This window comes from Mastomys coucha, unplaced genomic scaffold (genome assembly GCF_008632895.1).
Source record: "Mastomys coucha isolate ucsf_1 unplaced genomic scaffold, UCSF_Mcou_1 pScaffold7, whole genome shotgun sequence".
Lineage (NCBI taxonomy): Eukaryota > Metazoa > Chordata > Mammalia > Rodentia > Muridae > Mastomys > Mastomys coucha.
Window position 1 is genome coordinate 78,490,493 of NW_022196913.1, and position 17,285 is coordinate 78,507,777.

Below are 17,285 nucleotides of genomic sequence, written 5' to 3' on the forward strand. Positions count from 1 at the left end.
TCTCTCTCTCTCTCTCTCTCTCTCTCTCTCTCTCTCTCTTTTTGCTAATATCCACTTATTAGTGAGTATATAGAGTACATACCATGCATGTACTTTTGGATCTGAGTTACCTCACTCTGGATGATATTTTTTAGTTCCATCCATTTACCTGCAAAACTCAGGATGTCCTCATTCTTAATAGCTGAGTAGTATTCCGTTGTGTAAATGAACCACATTTTCTGTATACATTTTTCTGTCATGGGACATCTGGGTGTTTCCAGCTTCTGGCTATCACAAATAAGGCTGCTATAAACAATCGTGAGGACCATAAAAAGTCTGAAAGTTCATAGTTATAGTTCACTTATATATAAGGCAAGATTCAAAATGTAGATTAAATAGTCTTATATAAATTTTTACAATGTATAAAATGCATGAACTTCAAATGCGATTTAGATATAGGACAGTACATTTATATATGAGTTTTAGAAAAGTGACTGCATAAAATGCTGGGGACAATTATTTCTTATTTTATTGGATATTTTATTTATTTACATTTCAAATGTTATCTTCCTTCCTGGTTTCCCTTCTCCAAACCCCTTATCTCGTCCCCCACCCCCTGCTTCTATGAGGGTGCTCCCCCACCCACCCACCCACCCATCCACTCCCACCTCACCACTCTAGCATTCCCCTTTGCTGGGTCATCAAGCTTCCACAGGACCAAGGGCCTCCACTCCCTTGGTGGAGATAATTTAGTTCTTTAGCAGAATGTTTGAGTTGCTGGCATTATGCAAGCAGCAGTCCAGTGAGACTGAGCCAGGCTTTCTTTCTGCCGCAGAGAGAGCTTTGAAGCACTAGTTCTCAAGACCCCAAGGCAGTCTGCTATTCTTGGAAACAGACATCATAGCACCCTCAGGAATGCCTCTGCCACTCAGGCCCTCATGATTGCACTCTCATGGCCCATAGGAAGCAATGAACTTCTTTGCCTTTCAATAAACAGTCTATGGCTTCATAGCAGAAGTAGGATTCAAATTTTTACAGTTTGTATTGGCCTTAGTTCAGCCTGAAACTCAGCAAAAGGTCACACCTCTGTTTCTTCATTGTAGCATACCTTTTCTGAAAACTTATATTTGCCTATGTAAGTTTTTTTCTGTATAAAATGAATATAAGAATATTCATTTCTATAAAACTCTGCATTGAACAGACTCTATAACAAATCCCAACAAATTTTCAGAAACCAGTAGAGCTACTTTGGGACTATAGGGAGGTAGGAAAGACAAGTTGCCCCACTGAGAAGAGTTCTTATTGCCAAGCAAGCATATGTGCTGAATCATGGATGCTGCCAAGCGGAGGAAGTATCTACAGGTCCTGGGTGCACACTGGTGGTTGCCTCGCCTCTACCTCTCCACCTCAGCTACTCTCTGTGTCTTTAATTAGTCAACATCTGTGTGCACTCCACTCTGTGACTGGTCTTTTACAAATATATTCACGAAGAAAGCTAGGACTGGATTTCTCCGGCTGGATTGTTGAACCAGTAAGTAATACTAATGGCAGCCATGTTCAGCACTGTTCTGGAAATACAAAGTATATAATTAGACGTCTCATCAAACTCTGCAAAAGGCAGCTGTCACTCCCACTGACAGGACTGAAAAAATGGCTTAAAGAATAATGATATATTGAGAGCACAAAGGATTAAATTTTATTTTGAAAATCTTTTTATCTTATCTTTTTCTTTTCTTAGTTATTAAAAAAAATAATCTCTATGAAGGAAGAGTTCCCATTTATCCTCAACATCCATAAGACTAAAATTTTCAGCTAACTAAAAATTCTCCGTATGTATTTATATCATCTTTTCCTATTACCTTTGAAATAAATTGGAAGAAGGGATGATAAGTATGTGTCATTAAGGGGGAAGAAATCATTGGGAATGAACCAGTTTCTATTAATGTGACTCATCAGCGCCTACAGTGGCCACCAGAGTGAGAGCAGTGTGCAGAAATACAGATATATGGACAGTTTGGGGAGAATCACGCCTCAGTTGATCTTAACATACTATGATTTATGGAAGGTTACTGGGGAGGGTTAAATGGAACTCAAGAATTAAAACTATATAGTCTCTCCTCTACCACTCTGGACAGCCTTAAGTGAGCCACTTACTGTGCTCAACCCTTTCTTTACATGTTGAATAAATCTTATTAAGTAAACACTATAGATTGAAGGGCTTAAACTCTGGTTGTGTATTTCTTCAGGTTTGAGTGGCTAGATGTAAAAGGAAAGCTCACAATATTGGTTTCTTCTGAGGCTCTCCTGGAAATGCAGTGTTGCCTTTCTGTGGGTATCTTTCTTTGCTCTGTCCTGATTGCGTGCTTATATAAGACATTAGACCCCCTGGAGTAGGGCTCAGGCAAATGACCTCATCATATCTTAGTCAGCTCCTTAAAGTCCTTGGCTCTTAATGCAGTCATATTCTGAGACACTGATCTAAACATGTAGATTTGGAAGCAATTCAGTTCAGACCTCAGTGGATCTCTACAAGTTTGCTAATGATCAGTGAAATTAACATTTGAGGGGCTGAGGTGGCTCAAAGCCAGGAGCACGTGTTTAAAGACCTGAATTTGTTTCCCAGCACCCACTAGTGATTTACAACCTGTCCAGTTCTAGGAAGTTCAAGGACCCTTTAAGCCACCTATATATACCAGAAAGGTAATATGTGCAGACACACACACACACACACACACACACATTCTCACACGCACAATACATATAAGACAGATTAACTCTTGCATACATTATAAAAGGTATGTTTCATTACAATGTGGGTAATGACCTAAAGGCCAGTAAGAACATTTTAGTTGATTTTGTTACTTATTTCTTTCTCTTTCTTCCTGTTTTCTTAGCTGTCCTCTCAGATACTTAAAAAATATTCTAAATTTCTTTCTAAAAGTTCACCTTAGTTTTTCTTAGCTCTAGAATCACATTCCAGTATGATTCTTAGTCTGAGTTTGATGTGACATAAAGGCAACGCCTTGTCTTATCTTGTTATTTATTAACTTCTACCTCCAGCCATATAGTCACAACTAGAAGAAGGATGTATGAAAAGAATATTTTGTTATGAATAAGTTCTTTGAAATTACTGAAACAGCAGCTTACATTTTTGTAGCACAATATAAAATGGCATCCAAATTGCAATTTCTTATTTTTTAGTAAATATAATGTTCTAAAAACTAACAAAAGAAAGAATTTTAAATAAAATTATCTAGCTACCTGCAGATAAAATGTCAACCTGTGGGCAATAGCTTCAGTTATTAAAAGCACAGTTTGTTCCTGTGTTGCCTATGAACACAGGGAGAAACAGTTTTACCTCCAGAAAAAAATAAAAGTAACAGTCTATGCTTCCACACTTGTTTTTCCCAAGCCATCTGAATTGATGTTTACAACTGATGTGGACCACAGAAAGGAAAGAAGTCTTGCTTAGTGTAATCAGGAGTTATATGAAAAGTAAAGAAGAAATGCAGTGAAATAGGACAGTATCACTCCTTGTAGTGTAGTAAGATCGAGTGTTGATACACATGTGCTGCAGACATGAAATATCCATGCACCTGTGTGTAGAAAGTTTTCATCCCAGTCTGAGGCCTCTACCCACCTTTGACCCTTTAGTTCCCGGATAAAAGACACATACAACCTTTATATTTACAATAACCCTTAATCAGCACTAGAGCTGGGCAGATACCTATCCTCTATGCTACTAAAACCTACTTCCTATCAATAACCCAGAGTTATTACTATGTTTCACCCAGGATGCTCTTAACTCCAATTGGCTAGCCCTTGGGGCCAAGTTTCTTGACTCCTAACCCATGGTGACTTTATCTTCCTCCTCCTTTCTTCTCCCTTTCGTGGTTCTCCTCCTCAGACCTCAAGCCCAGGAATCCTAAATTCCACCTATGTCTCTTCTGGGAGCTATTGGCAATTGGTACCTCTATTTACCAATCAGAAATAACTTTGCTGCGAGGTCACATACCATCGCTTGGGTCTATATGAGGACTCTTTTGTCTCTGGAGCTACTAGGTCTTGGAAGCTGGGATTTAACATTACAATACACAGCCCCAGACAAATCTCAACACACAAGAATGGTTTTCTTAAAAAAAAAAAAAAAGAATGGTTTTCTTAATGTTTTCCTGGATGGATGAAGTGCTTATGAAACCTACTCCTTTCTGAGTCATTATTAGCAGTTAAAGGCGCGAAGACGAAAAGAGGAGGGATGTCATCCTCTTCAGTGACATGGGCAATGGTAAGATGCCCTTGCTCTATTAAAAACCTCCCACCCATCAGACAAGAAACTCTGAATAGACTCACTGGGTCACACACAAAAGAGGCATAAAGATGGGAGGGGAGGGGATGGCTGAGTAAGAAGGAAAGTGGTAGGATGAACAACAGGCATAGGTGCAGTGGTGACTAACACTTGTTATAGAAATAATGAAACTACCAAACAAGAGTGAGGAATATACACAGGAAGTTTGTCAAAGATAACGCATGAGAACATATGTGCCCTCTGAGCCAGTCATGCCCTGAGTACCTGTGTTTAGTCCTACAGACTGTTTAACTCCTATTTCTAGTCATTCCTATTAAAAATATGCACTTTTGACAAGGGAAAACTTTCTCTTTATAAATGAAAATGAATGTGGATATTGAAGGCAAGTTAAACTATTTTTTCTTGGAATCTTCTCTCATAAATTACATCCTGACTGTAGTTGACCCTTCCTTCCCTCTTCCTAGTCCTCCCCTCCCACCTCTCCTCTATCCCAGATCCACTACACTTCCATGTCCCTTCAGAAAAGGAGCAGGCCTCTGAGAGCTATCAGCCAAACATGGCATAAGGACTTACAATAAAACTAGGCACAAACCCTCATATCAAGGCTGGAAGAGCAACCCAGGAGGAAGAAAGGGGCCCCAAGAGCAGACAAAGAGTCTAAGACAGCCCTCACCCCCACTGTTAGGAGTACCACAAGAACACACAGCTGCTCACACTCATGTGCAGTCCTTGATTGTCACTTCAGTCTATGTGAGCCCCTGTGAACCCACTTATTTGATTCTGTGGGCTGTATTCTCCCATCTTTAGCCCTGCTTGCTCCTGTACTCTCCCTTTCTGAGGACTTCCCCTGACCCTGCCTGGAATTTGGTTCTGGGCCTCTCCTTCTGCTCCTGTCAGATGCTGCATGAGGCCTTTTATCATGATAAAATAATCTAAAAGCATACTTTTGGAAAGTTTTTGAAAGTAATGGCTTTTTTAGCATTTGGTATCAATATAAAGATGAGATCTCCAGGAGGGAATAGATATGTCATTATATAAGATTTAAAAATAAAAGAATATGGTTATTGATTTTCATTCAGAGTTAATGATAGGAGAAATGCTGGAAGATAATTTAGGGTTCTGATTTTAATTCCAGCATTTGAAAACTTGAGATTAAATTAATTAACATTCTTTACAACATCTATTACTTTTTATCTAAAAGTTGAGTGTATATTACAATCTATGAAATGCCGAACATACATTTACTCCTTTGGAGACAGCCATGCAAAGACCATGAGTTAACACTTGACTTTTAGGAAGTCTCATAAGTAATTAAACATATCATTTAATCTCATGGCTTAGCTTCCAAAATTAATTTTGAAATATAGTTTCCCTTAAAAATAAATGGATTTTATTAAAAGTATTCTCAGAAATCCTTGAGGTTACATAATTTTGATACATATGCTATAATATGACTTAGACAATTATGTGTATAATATTTAGCAATTATTTCTGCATATAATAATTTATGTGTAAGTTTTAATAAACTTAAATCTTTTGTCAGTCATTCACTCATCTACATGTAATTTTGATTTAATGACTAATTATAATTTGAATATACCTATATTTTTGGCCTTGTGAGACTAGGATAATTTGTAATTTTTATATTTATAAGGTCAAAATATGCTAATGTTTTTCTAAACACTTGGAAATCTGATTATTTCTATTTCACTAACTTTGCAGATTTTAAAATATTATACCAGCCTGGAAATAGTATAATGAAATCTTACAATATGTCTCATATGAAAGAAGGAAACTTCTGGCAGCTGACAGTATCATGATGAAATATAAGATTATAAATGCTGTGTACAATTATTGTGTAGCACTAGGCCTGACACATGTTAGACCCAGTATTTATTATTGCCAGAACATGTGAGATAGGAATAATTTTTAAGAGCTTTAATTTAAACTTCATTTCAATGTATTGGCTAAAATCACTAGCTTGATACAACTTTCTAACAAGAAACGTGTGTTTGGCTTTATGATTAGGCATTTCAGGGCTTTTTCATTAATAGGAATAGATGTAGGCCAAAATTCTCCAGGGTGCAGACATAATAGAAACTTTTACTTCTTAAGATTCATTCCACTTCTGTCCACTCACAAAGCATCTGAATTATGATGAAGTGATTTCTGCTTGCTGAGATGGTTGAGCAGTTAAGGACATTTGCCACTAAGATCAAGGACCTGATTTTTATTCAGAAATCCACATGTTAGAAAGAAAAATTGGTCCTTGTAACAATGTCCTCCGACCTTCTCTGACGTTGCATGCATACATGTGCTTCAATAGTGTGCAAGGTTTCTTTTTTTCAAAGTTGTCCTTACAGCTCCACTCTTTGGCTATTTCAAGTCCTTACTTTCTTAAAATTATCTTAGTGCACTTGTAAGTTAAATTCTTTTAACATTGTCATTGTATTTTGGTTATATGCATCGTTCTACATAAATTCTAACTAGCAGAAAAGAAAGAAATTCTTTATTCTAAATAGTATACTGACCTAATACTTTAAGCTGTAAGGAATCCTAATGAAGTTTTATTTTGCTGGTCGCTAGACTACCAAAATAAGGCTGTATTAGTTCAGTAAAGAAAGGAGGAAGAGGAAGCATGTTAGATTGCATTCCACAGTAATTGATACAAGTAAATAGCCATTAAGTACCCATCAGTACAAAAAGACCAAGAACCTATTCATTACTCCCAAGGGGATAAATATTGAGGTGATATTGGTGTCTCATTAAGGAGACAACCAGTATCACTTAATGATTAAAGTGGAGAATCCACACTCTACCTTTTTGAAATCTAACTGAATTTTGTGCCTATTAGCTAGTGCAAAGAATGTGAGAGAATCAGAAAGGGCTGTTTTGAAGAAAAAGAGAATAAACCTGTCTTTGGCCATATTACATATACCAGAAAAAAACACAAGTGAATGATATCCTATTAGTATGCACAAATATGATTCAGAAGTAGGCAAGTGGTCAGGACACAAGATAAAGATTTGTTAGGCATAATGTGGCCATTAACCCATAAATAATTAATTAGAACATCCCTGGAATAATGTGTATAATGAAAAGAAGAGGATTTAGATGGAAATTTCGGGCAAATGTATCAAATAAGCATAAGGAAAGTGAACTGAGGAAATAACAATATTGAGAAAGGAGAGTCTAAGGACATAGGGGAGAAACCACAAATGACGCTCTGAGAAACCATCCCAAGAGTGTTGCAGGAAGAGAAGGAAAGGAAGAAAAGGAAGAAATCACTGACTTGCAAATAGGTCACATTGTTTGTAAACAGTTTTTGTAAGTGTGGAAATAGAATGGATTAGTAAATTCCTTTATTTAATGCAAAAACATGAGCTCTACAACAACTTCAGTTCTCTAACCCTGGAACTTCTTTTTAGAAACTGGCATAGGTCTTACTTGTAGAAATTTGAGGGAATTAATTGAAATAAGTAAAAGACATTTTGCAACCATGCATGAGCTGACTATGAATAAAATACAGAGTTCCCACAGAGCCAGGCCTTTAGGAAAGCCAGAATTACCTACTAGTAATTGTTCATCCTTTACAAGTCTTGCAGGCAAAAATAATTTACTCAATTATTTTTCTTTCGACCAAGTAATTATAGCCAGGTTCTTGAGTCGGTACTGGTCTACAAGATGCCTTTTTGATTGTGGTTTCTCCCTCATGTTGCTATTGCTAGTTATGCCCCAAGGATTTCTTTGGATCAGTATATTATAGATTTTTTTCTCTTTAATTGTCTCCTAGGACTCTTGGTAAGTCCTGCCAACAGTGCCCATATTTCTAATCTTTATCTCCAACTCTGCATACAATGACCACATGATGAATTAAATTAGCCACAATTTTTATTGTTTTGTTTGTTTTTGTTTCATTTTGTTTTGTTTTGAGGTAGTAGGGATTGAACTCTGAGTTTTATGCATGCTAAACAAGTTTACTACCACTAACGTATACTCAAGCCCATGGTGGAAATTTTCATACCTCAATTAGCAACAAAATTATAATTAAATTAGATTATAATTTTTCCCTCCAGATAGCTGGTTGGTAAACATCTGCCAGAATTCCACTCCCTTCTCTCTATATGGGAATGAAAAGGTTCAGTGACTCCAGAACTGTCACAACAGAATCCCATGTTCTGATGAAAAGCTAGAATACTCTAGCTTATTGTCAACATCAATGCTAATTGTTCTGTTCATATGCATTTTTGAGTATTTGTTGATTTACTACTGTTTTCCAGGCAAGAATCTAGATTGCAGAATACCAAAATGAATAAAAGTTTTCCTCCAGGAGATTATAATCTATAAAAGTAGATAGTTGTAAGCATGAGGAAAACAGGGAAGGAAAAATGATAACACACCAAGCAGAGAGACACATAAACTCAAATGACAAAATGACAAACTCAAACAGACAAACTCAAATGACTGTTGCGAAGACTTTAAGTACTTTAGGATCACTGACTACATTTACCTAATGGAGCTCCAAACCCTCTGGGCCTTAATTCATTTTGCCCCACGCAGCATTTTTTTCTGGCTCCAGCTATGGCAAAGGTACCCTCAGAATGGTTGAAAAGTGTCAGCAAAACAATTTGCATGGCTATATAAACACTGCCTTTTATGAGGTCTACAGCCAATAAACATAACTAATTTTGTTACTACACTGACTGAAGACCATCGAAAGAGACAGTTTAGTTTATCAGCCTCCAGAAAAATATTTCGACCCTTGGCTCTCTTCCAGACTGACACAGATTTTCTGTGGGATCTACTTTACTTCTGAGTTCTTTCTTTTGAACTTGTAGACATTGATAATCTTTCATGAGTAGGATATTGTTTCTAAGATTAAATCTTAAATTGAAGTCCAATGTCTATGGCTTTTCTCTGCCTCCCTCACATAAAGATTATGCTATCATTATCAGGAGTCACATCTAACAAAATTGCCCCTGACAATTAGGGCTGGTTTTGTATGCCCAGTGAAATGTTGAAGTTAATCACTGTGAGAGATTAACTCTAATTATGGAATTTTCAAAAGACAACAGATTCTCTTTTAAAATTATATAATATAAAGGCACAGTGGCAAAAATTATAGCATCCCCCTACTCGTATGACTCCTTAATTGACTATAGTAGAGGCTTTGTCTTTCAGCACTGCATCTAAACTGATATCAGAAGTATTGCCCATACATTCTACTTCGCTCACTTTTCCAAAGGTTGTTAGTCCTATTTTTCCCCTAATCTTTAGGTCAACACATTGATTTTCCTTCCTGTCTTAGTTACTGTTTGCTTTCTGTAATAAACAAGACAATTAATTGGAGAAAGAGTTTATTTGCGCTTACAGTTCAGAGGATGAGTCCATGACCATAATGGTGAAAACAAGGCACAGGCAGACAGACAGGCAGACAGGCAGACAGGCAGGCAGGCAGGCAGGCAGACAGGCAGGCAGACAGGCAGGCAGGCAGACAGCCAGACAGGCAGACAGGCAGACAGGGAGACAGGCAGACAGGCAGACGACAGGCAAACAGGCAGACAGGCAGACAGGCAGACAGGCATGCATGGCACTGGTGCACTAGCTGAGAGTTACCTTCCTGGTTCACAAGCATGAGTGAGAAAGCTATCAGGGAATGGCCTGGGCCTGTGAAACCTCAAAGCCCACCCCAAGTGACACATCTCCTCCAACAAGACTATACTTCCTAAGCCTTCCCAAACAGTTCCACCAACTATAGACCAAGTATTCAAATATATGAACTAATGGCAGCCATTATCATTCAAAGCACCATACTCCCCAAATGTAATTAAAGATTCTTCCAACAATTATTTGATACATGAACTTACTTTGTTGTTACTGATGATGATAGTTTTCTGCCAGTCATCTTGTAATAGTTTCTTAGTTTAGCATTTTGCACAACAAATTACAGTATCTAGTATTTGTTAGTAGTATCTAAGATTTGTTAAATTGAAACCAAGCATTGTTTGAGGCAACTCATATAATTCTTTATCTGAGAAGTTCATATACAAAGATTGGAGTACCAAAGTTGATACAATGGTATAGGAAAAAAAAAATAGCTCAAATTGCTCAAAACCTTCAAATGAGAACACTGAAGAAGATGGAATTTTACTTTAAAAATTCAATTTTTTATCAATGATATCTTAAAACTTTAATGACTAAAGCTTTTCAATAGAGCTTTGCAGGCAGTTACTTTCCACTAATTTTAGATACATTGAAAGAACATTAACTTTTCCAGGCCTCTTAGAAACTCCTAAGAGTCAGGAACACCCTAAAGAATGATAATTTCCTTTAAATTTTTACAGTCTTATTGCAGATTTTATGATCTGCTTGATAGTAACATATAAAATATAAAGTATTGTGAGGAAAGCCTTGTCCAAGATTTTAGGGATCTCCAATCCAGGCAGTCTTCAGCTGAGATTATTAACTTTATGATTTTGCTTCACTAAGTAGAGCATTCCTTGTTAACCTGTCGATTGTATGCTGCCTGACAATCATTTAAAAATTTATTTGATGCATAGAGCCAAGACAATACTATTTCCTAAATAATCCAATTTATTTATCAACATGTATAGCTCATTTTGAAGTATAATAATAATTGAATTGCTTTCATACCACTGTTAAAGTTTATAATTTTTGTTTATCATGCTTTCAATTAAAATACACTAAACATTTTCAATGTGAATTATACTATCAGGTCATAATTTTTATTAGGGAGATTGAATTGTTTATGTTATTGTTTTATTCTAAGTATATTTATACTATCTCCTTCCTTTTTTCTGTGAATTGTCTTTTTTTTTTCATTATTTTATTCTTTGATAACTTCATACATAGGCACAGTGAATTTTAGCCACTTCCTTCTTCCATTGGCCTCTCAATTGCCCCCTTTCCCACTGAAACCCATCTTTGCAACTCCTCCCACCCTAACTTTCATGTCTTCCTTTTGTGTGTGAACTACTGAATTTTGTTATAGAGTGGCTCGTATGAGCATGAACAGAATTTTATTTACTGGAGCATGAACTTATCAGTAGTTGCTCTATGGTAGAAAATTACACCCCGTCTTCCAGCAGCCACTCACTGCCAAGAATCCCCATAAATAAGTGGAACCTCATGGTTCACACCCCCACTCCCGTGCATGATGGCTTACAAGGTCCCAATATCGAACAGATCACAAATGAAGTGAATCCTTTAGTGAAATGATTGTGTCATGCCCAGAAAACATCTTTTTGCTATACATCTTCTATTCCTCTAATTTTTATATTTCCATCCCCTCTTCCATGAGTCTTGGAGAGGTGATGCAGATGTTCCAATTAGGGCCCAGAATTCACTGTTGGAATGATGTTTTTGTTCACTGTATTCTTATGCACTGTTACACTTCATTAACACTTATTCTTAGTACTTTGACCAGTAATGAGTTTCCACATTAACTTCTGCCCATTGCAAGGCTGAGAGCAGCACTTATCTCTAGATATAAATGAGAATTTAGAAGACTGTTTGACAACATGTTTCTTAAGCAAAAAATAATAACAACAAAAGAAGTAGGTTTCCTACTAAGGCTCATGATCTCTGCAGCCACCATCTCTTGCCTAAGTTTACAGTAATGGGTATGACCTCCCTCCTGTGGAATGAACCTCAAATCCGATCCGAAAACAATTGGTTACTGCCCTAACAATCATGCCATGTTTTCATCAGAGGTCATATCTTATCTAGTAGATAAGATTATTGTAGTTCATAGGAATCGTGGCTGGGTAAGACTTGATGACCTCCTTGCCCAGCAGCCTGTGTTCTGGCACTATGAAACACACATGCACGCACACACACACACACAAAACTAATGTAATTTTAAATATCTTTTTTGTTCTTACCTTTTAAGTTTCAGTCTGTTACATATCTAGTTGTGATTGAAGATGCAGATATATCCCTAAGATAAACATGCTTAGTTGCTTAGAATTAAACCGAAAATGGTACAGTCTTGAGTAGATTATGGGATGTCATCAACTACAGCTTTTAGCTATTTTCTGTTCTTGATGCAAACTATAGTTTAATTCTTTTCCTTTAATGACTTTATGCTTTATGCACTGTACTTTATCATATGATATTTTCTAAGAAACTATTGAGGGTCCTTTTTAAGTTTTTAGACAGAATCTTGCTTTGTAGCCCAAACTAGCCATGTACAGTCATCCAGCTTTATCTGCTAAGAGACACAAATTGAGGAAGATACTTTCCTGGCCTTGAGCATTTTATTTCCAAATAATATAATATAATAGTATGTGTATATATGCATAGATAGACATATGTACATTTTTTTCTTCAAGACAGGGTTTCTCTGCCTACACAAGGCTGTCTTGGGACTCTGTAGACCAGGCTGGCCCTGAACTCTGCTTCCCTAATGCTAGGATTAAAGGTGTACAATCCTTTAATTAAAACCTCCCTGCTCCAAATATAATATTTAAAAAACATTGTCTCATTTTCCATTTTAAACTCTTGCTATGTGTCAGATATTGTTCTAAATACAAACATTGTTAATTGTGGTTTTAACAGTTGAAAACTGAGACACTGAGAGAAGCTATTTGTCTAAGAAAGTAAACAGAGTAACTTATATGGCTAGAATTTAGACCAGTGATTCAGTTTTACTCAAGAAGTTTGGGTCTTAATGACTGTGGTATTGCCTTTACTTCCTGCTACATCTAAAGGTTTTCATTTTTCATTTGAATTCAGATATGATGGTCTCACGAGCAAAAGCAAATAGAAAATATAATGCTAGACTGCTTTTCTATCTAATTATGAACTATCTCAAAATAAATAGTAGCAGGTAATCTCTTTTATTATAAATTAAAGAAATAAGACAGAGAAAGCTCCCTGTGTACACTTCAATATTTATTGAACAATGAAAATATTTTTGTAATTTGAATATTAAAAGATATGAGTAAGATTAAAGCTTTCCATATATGTCTCAACTTCAAGTCAATGTACTTTAAATAAATTTAGTTTATTAGTCAATATACTTTAAGTAAAATTAGTCTATTACAATTATTCACAAATTATTTAGATGTGCAAGTGAATATATAACAGAAAATCTTGAATCTACATATTGAAATAATATAGTAACCTAAGTAAACTGGTACTTTTAAGTAAATATATTTGAAAAAGAATCTCATGAACTAAATTTGTACCAAATGAGTGACGATAAGTAAACAGTGTTTACTCTTGCTAATGAGCATCACATTCTCTTTATGTAGACATCTCCTGGGAAAAGAGACAGCAGGTTTTTAAGAATTTCATTATTATCTTTTAATATTTAATGTTAAAAGGTGGGGTGGACTAAAAAGCCATTTGCCATCTAATTTAATTATATTAATTTCTAAATTAATGAATTTGATCATTAATGTTTTATGGCATCTTAGAAACAGTCTTCTTATTTGCCATTTATTTGAAGAGTTGGTTTTTAAATAAAAATGAATATAGCTAGAAATTGCAAGGTCCAGAAGGAACAGAACTTTGGATATAAGTTTTTAAGCTACAGTTCCTTGCCTTTCAATTGCATTGGCCAAATGTGTTTGTATCTATCAAGTATTTATGTAGGACCACTGTTTCTGATGGGTTTTCACTAAGTCACAAGCTTTCAAATCACAGCAAGTGGCTTACATAAAATACCTATTTTTCAAAAGATTTTTAAAACTTACCAGGGCCTATGATTAGAAAATTCTCAAAAACTAGACTAAATAAGAGTTTTTCAGCATAAGGTATATAATAAACAAAAAAGGTCCATTATAGATATTCTCCTTCTTAGTAATTTTTACATAGCAGCAGCCATATTGGGTGATTTTAGAGGAAAAAATCCATCTTTTTTTTTTTTTTTTTTACATTACACTAAGTTCAATATAACAAAACACATCGTTTCTAATTTTCAAAACAAGTATGGAAGTTGGGTGTGATTACTCTTGTCATTTTACACTGTGGCTATTAAGGACTAAGTAATCTGTCCAGACTGGCTCAGCTAGTGAGCATCTCCCTTGCTCCAGGCTTAAGTCTCTGAGTCCATAGCTTGGCTTTCTTTCTTTTCTTATTTTTCTTTTCTTTTAATATTCCAGGTTGGCAACTCTTGGCAAGTGATTTTTTTGTTGTTGTTGTCAGTAATAATATTAAACTGTGTCCATTAGTTTTAACATTAAATGTATTTTATGAGAATAGGTCATTAGCATAAAATATTTATGTTGGTTTTCAATTTGCCAGAATATTTGAGTGGAGAAGAATCTCTTGCACCCTGGCTGTACCACTTAACCATCTAATTATTTCAATTCCAGGAAGATTGAGCTATTGTAAATAATTATGTTTTTTTTCTAATATTTCTAGGATTCATCAAAATTCCAGCAACTGCTCAGAAATTAAACTTCTCTTTTCTCTTGACTTTTCTTACAATGCTTAGTTTTTCATTAATTAGCTTTTGTATTATCTCTAGGTTTTCTGTGAGGTGCAGTGGACTAAAGAGAAAGCTGAGGACTACTAGAGTTGGTCTTTATAGACCAGCTATAGAGACAACTTGACCAGATTTTTTTTTTCAAATTTTAATCAGAAATTTAAGAGTGCTTCCTCTTAAGCCAAATGTTTATTTCCCAAATTTTAGCTAAATGTTCTTCCCTAAGGCCATTGCTGCTTTGGACTTTTAATGGCCCTCTGGGTGTGGTGAAAATGCTACGATGACTGCTAACCACAGAGGTTTCTTGTAAATTTCTGTTTTAGGATAATTACCACCCACTTTTGTTTTATATGCAACTGAGTAGAGTATTGCAGTACCCGCCATGGACAGTTAAAGTGCTGAGATAGGAGCGAGCTAACAATTGCTCTGTGTGCTCATACTGACGGCTTCTGCGTATTTGTCAATCTGTGTCAACAGTATCGCTCAGGATGGGATCCACATAGAGGGGCAGATACTGTTTCCACTAAATCCTCGGACAGTGATGTAAGTGATGTATCCGCGGTTTCAAGGACTAGTAGTGCTTCTCGTTTCAGCAGCACAAGCTACATGTCCGTCCAATCAGAGCGGCCGCGAGGAAACAAGAAAATCAGGTAAGAACACTTGGGCAGTAACTGTTCTGTGTATTTCAGAGGGTTTTATTTCTGTGGATAAACATGAATATTTTTCTAAAGTATTGATATATATTGTTTTAAAAAGCATTGATACTCTGTATATGTTATTTTATTTTATCTTGGTCAATTTTTGTAGAACTGTTAACAGTTCTGTTTTAAATTACTTGAAATAATTTCTTTATGCTTGTAACTTAAAAACCAGACTGCAACTGTTAGATTTTTTATTAAACTAAAATAACAGTTAACCGAAGATTTGAATTTAGCATTCTGATGAATATGAAGAAAGTTATTTTGGAGAATATTTTTCCTGGTTGAATATATTGTATTAATTCAAGAGGAAAAAGATTGCTTTTTTAATAGGAGGCTTTCCTACCCTCTTGACAGTATTATAAGTACATGGAAGAATTCTACACTGTCTCAGGAAAATTTAGTGTGTGCTAGTCTCTTAGTTCCCACTTGACTATTGATTCCTGTAGAGTGAAACTCTCTCATGGAGAGACAGCAGCTCAGTCTGCTTTCCATGCCATCTTGTAACTGAAGACACAATTTTAAAATTACTCTAACCAGGTGTTGACCTGTGCGTCTCTGATATGCAATGGGGAAGGCACTTAGCATTAAAGTGATCTCAGTTCCCCCTCGGTTCTGGTTGTCTTCATTGTCTCTGTTTCATTTCACTTACATTGTCCTTGACATTTTCTCTTTTGTGTTTCTTTTGCATGCTTTCCATTTGTGTTTCACTCAAAGGCCAAAGGGAGGAGAAGAGGGTGGGGAAGGAGGGCTTAAGCAAGAAGAGCCAGTTCAGAAGGAGCAGGAGGCAAAGGAGGGAGTGATTAGTGAGGATGGGACAGGGAAGGAGATGACAGAAACATGCCCTAAGGAGAGAGACAGAGAATCAGGAGATGAGGAAAAAGCACGCGATGCTCCTGAGCGGGGGAAGGAGAGAGAGCAGAGCATCAAGGAGGACTTGCACAGGAGTCTCTCCCACGACGACGACAGGTAAAGCCACTGACTGTGTGGGTGCTTCCCAGTCATACTGTGCGTCTGTCCTTCTCTTAAGTATTCCTCCACGTCCCAAGTTACCTGTGTTACTCCTAAATAACTGATTAATACACTAGAAATTATCATCAGAGAGGTTGGCTTGCCACGTCGTTGATACATATCCACTGGATCTGGGCGTCTGCTTGATTTTGCTTACCATCTTTTTCTGAGTAGACAATCAAATTTGAGTTTGACTTTAGCTTGTGTTTTTAGCATGAATTCACAGTGTACTTTCCCCAACTTCCCTCTACAGATGAGTAAAAAGGGACTTTGCAAATCTTTTTACCTTTAGTGGAGACTATTTAGGGGAAAGAAGCTAACACCCTTAAAATAGGATTCTGAAGGACCTATATGTTTTAACATAATTTATAAAAAATAATTGTGTAGCAGACAAAAATAAAAAACAAGTGAAACTTGGTTAAAGTTTAATAAGTCTCTGTCTCCTTTGAAACTTGTTAGTTTTCTGGGATATTTTAGTTTAGTCTGAAGCCTGAGAATAGTTAGAAAGCAGAGGCAATGCTCTTCATATTCTGGCATTTGTTGTTTCAAATAGCATCTCACTCTTAGCCCATTCGAGACCTGAATTTGCTGTAGTTAGCTCAGCTAGTCTCAAAGTCATAATCCCCCTGCCTCAGCCTCTGAAATTCTCAAACTCCAAGCATGCACCTCCCTGCCTGATCCATGATTCTCTGAAAAGAAATGCTAGATACCCAGGTCTTTTGGAAGATAAACATGTTAGATAATACTCTTCTTAAGATGCATCCAGTTAGAAAAAACTGCAAGAACAGGAGCCTGGCACAGAGAGAAAACACAAGCAGTAGAGCTTAAGAGCACC

At 36.3% G+C, this 17,285-nt stretch overlaps 1 protein-coding gene across 50 annotated transcripts in view; it reads left to right on the top strand.

The window, feature by feature from the left end:
• Rims2 (regulating synaptic membrane exocytosis 2) overlaps positions 1-17,285 on the top strand; it is a 516,004-nt gene that overhangs the window by 401,983 nt on the left and 96,736 nt on the right. For 34 of the 50 annotated variants that reach the window (XM_031358666.1, XM_031358671.1, XM_031358679.1 and 31 more), the window contains one exon: positions 15,219-15,391. The exons of the other annotated variants lie outside the window; for them this stretch is intronic. In XM_031358666.1, the coding sequence (XP_031214526.1) occupies positions 15,219-15,391 (173 nt within the window). The remainder of the gene's footprint in view (positions 1-15,218; positions 15,392-17,285) is intronic. 50 annotated transcript variants of the gene reach the window in all.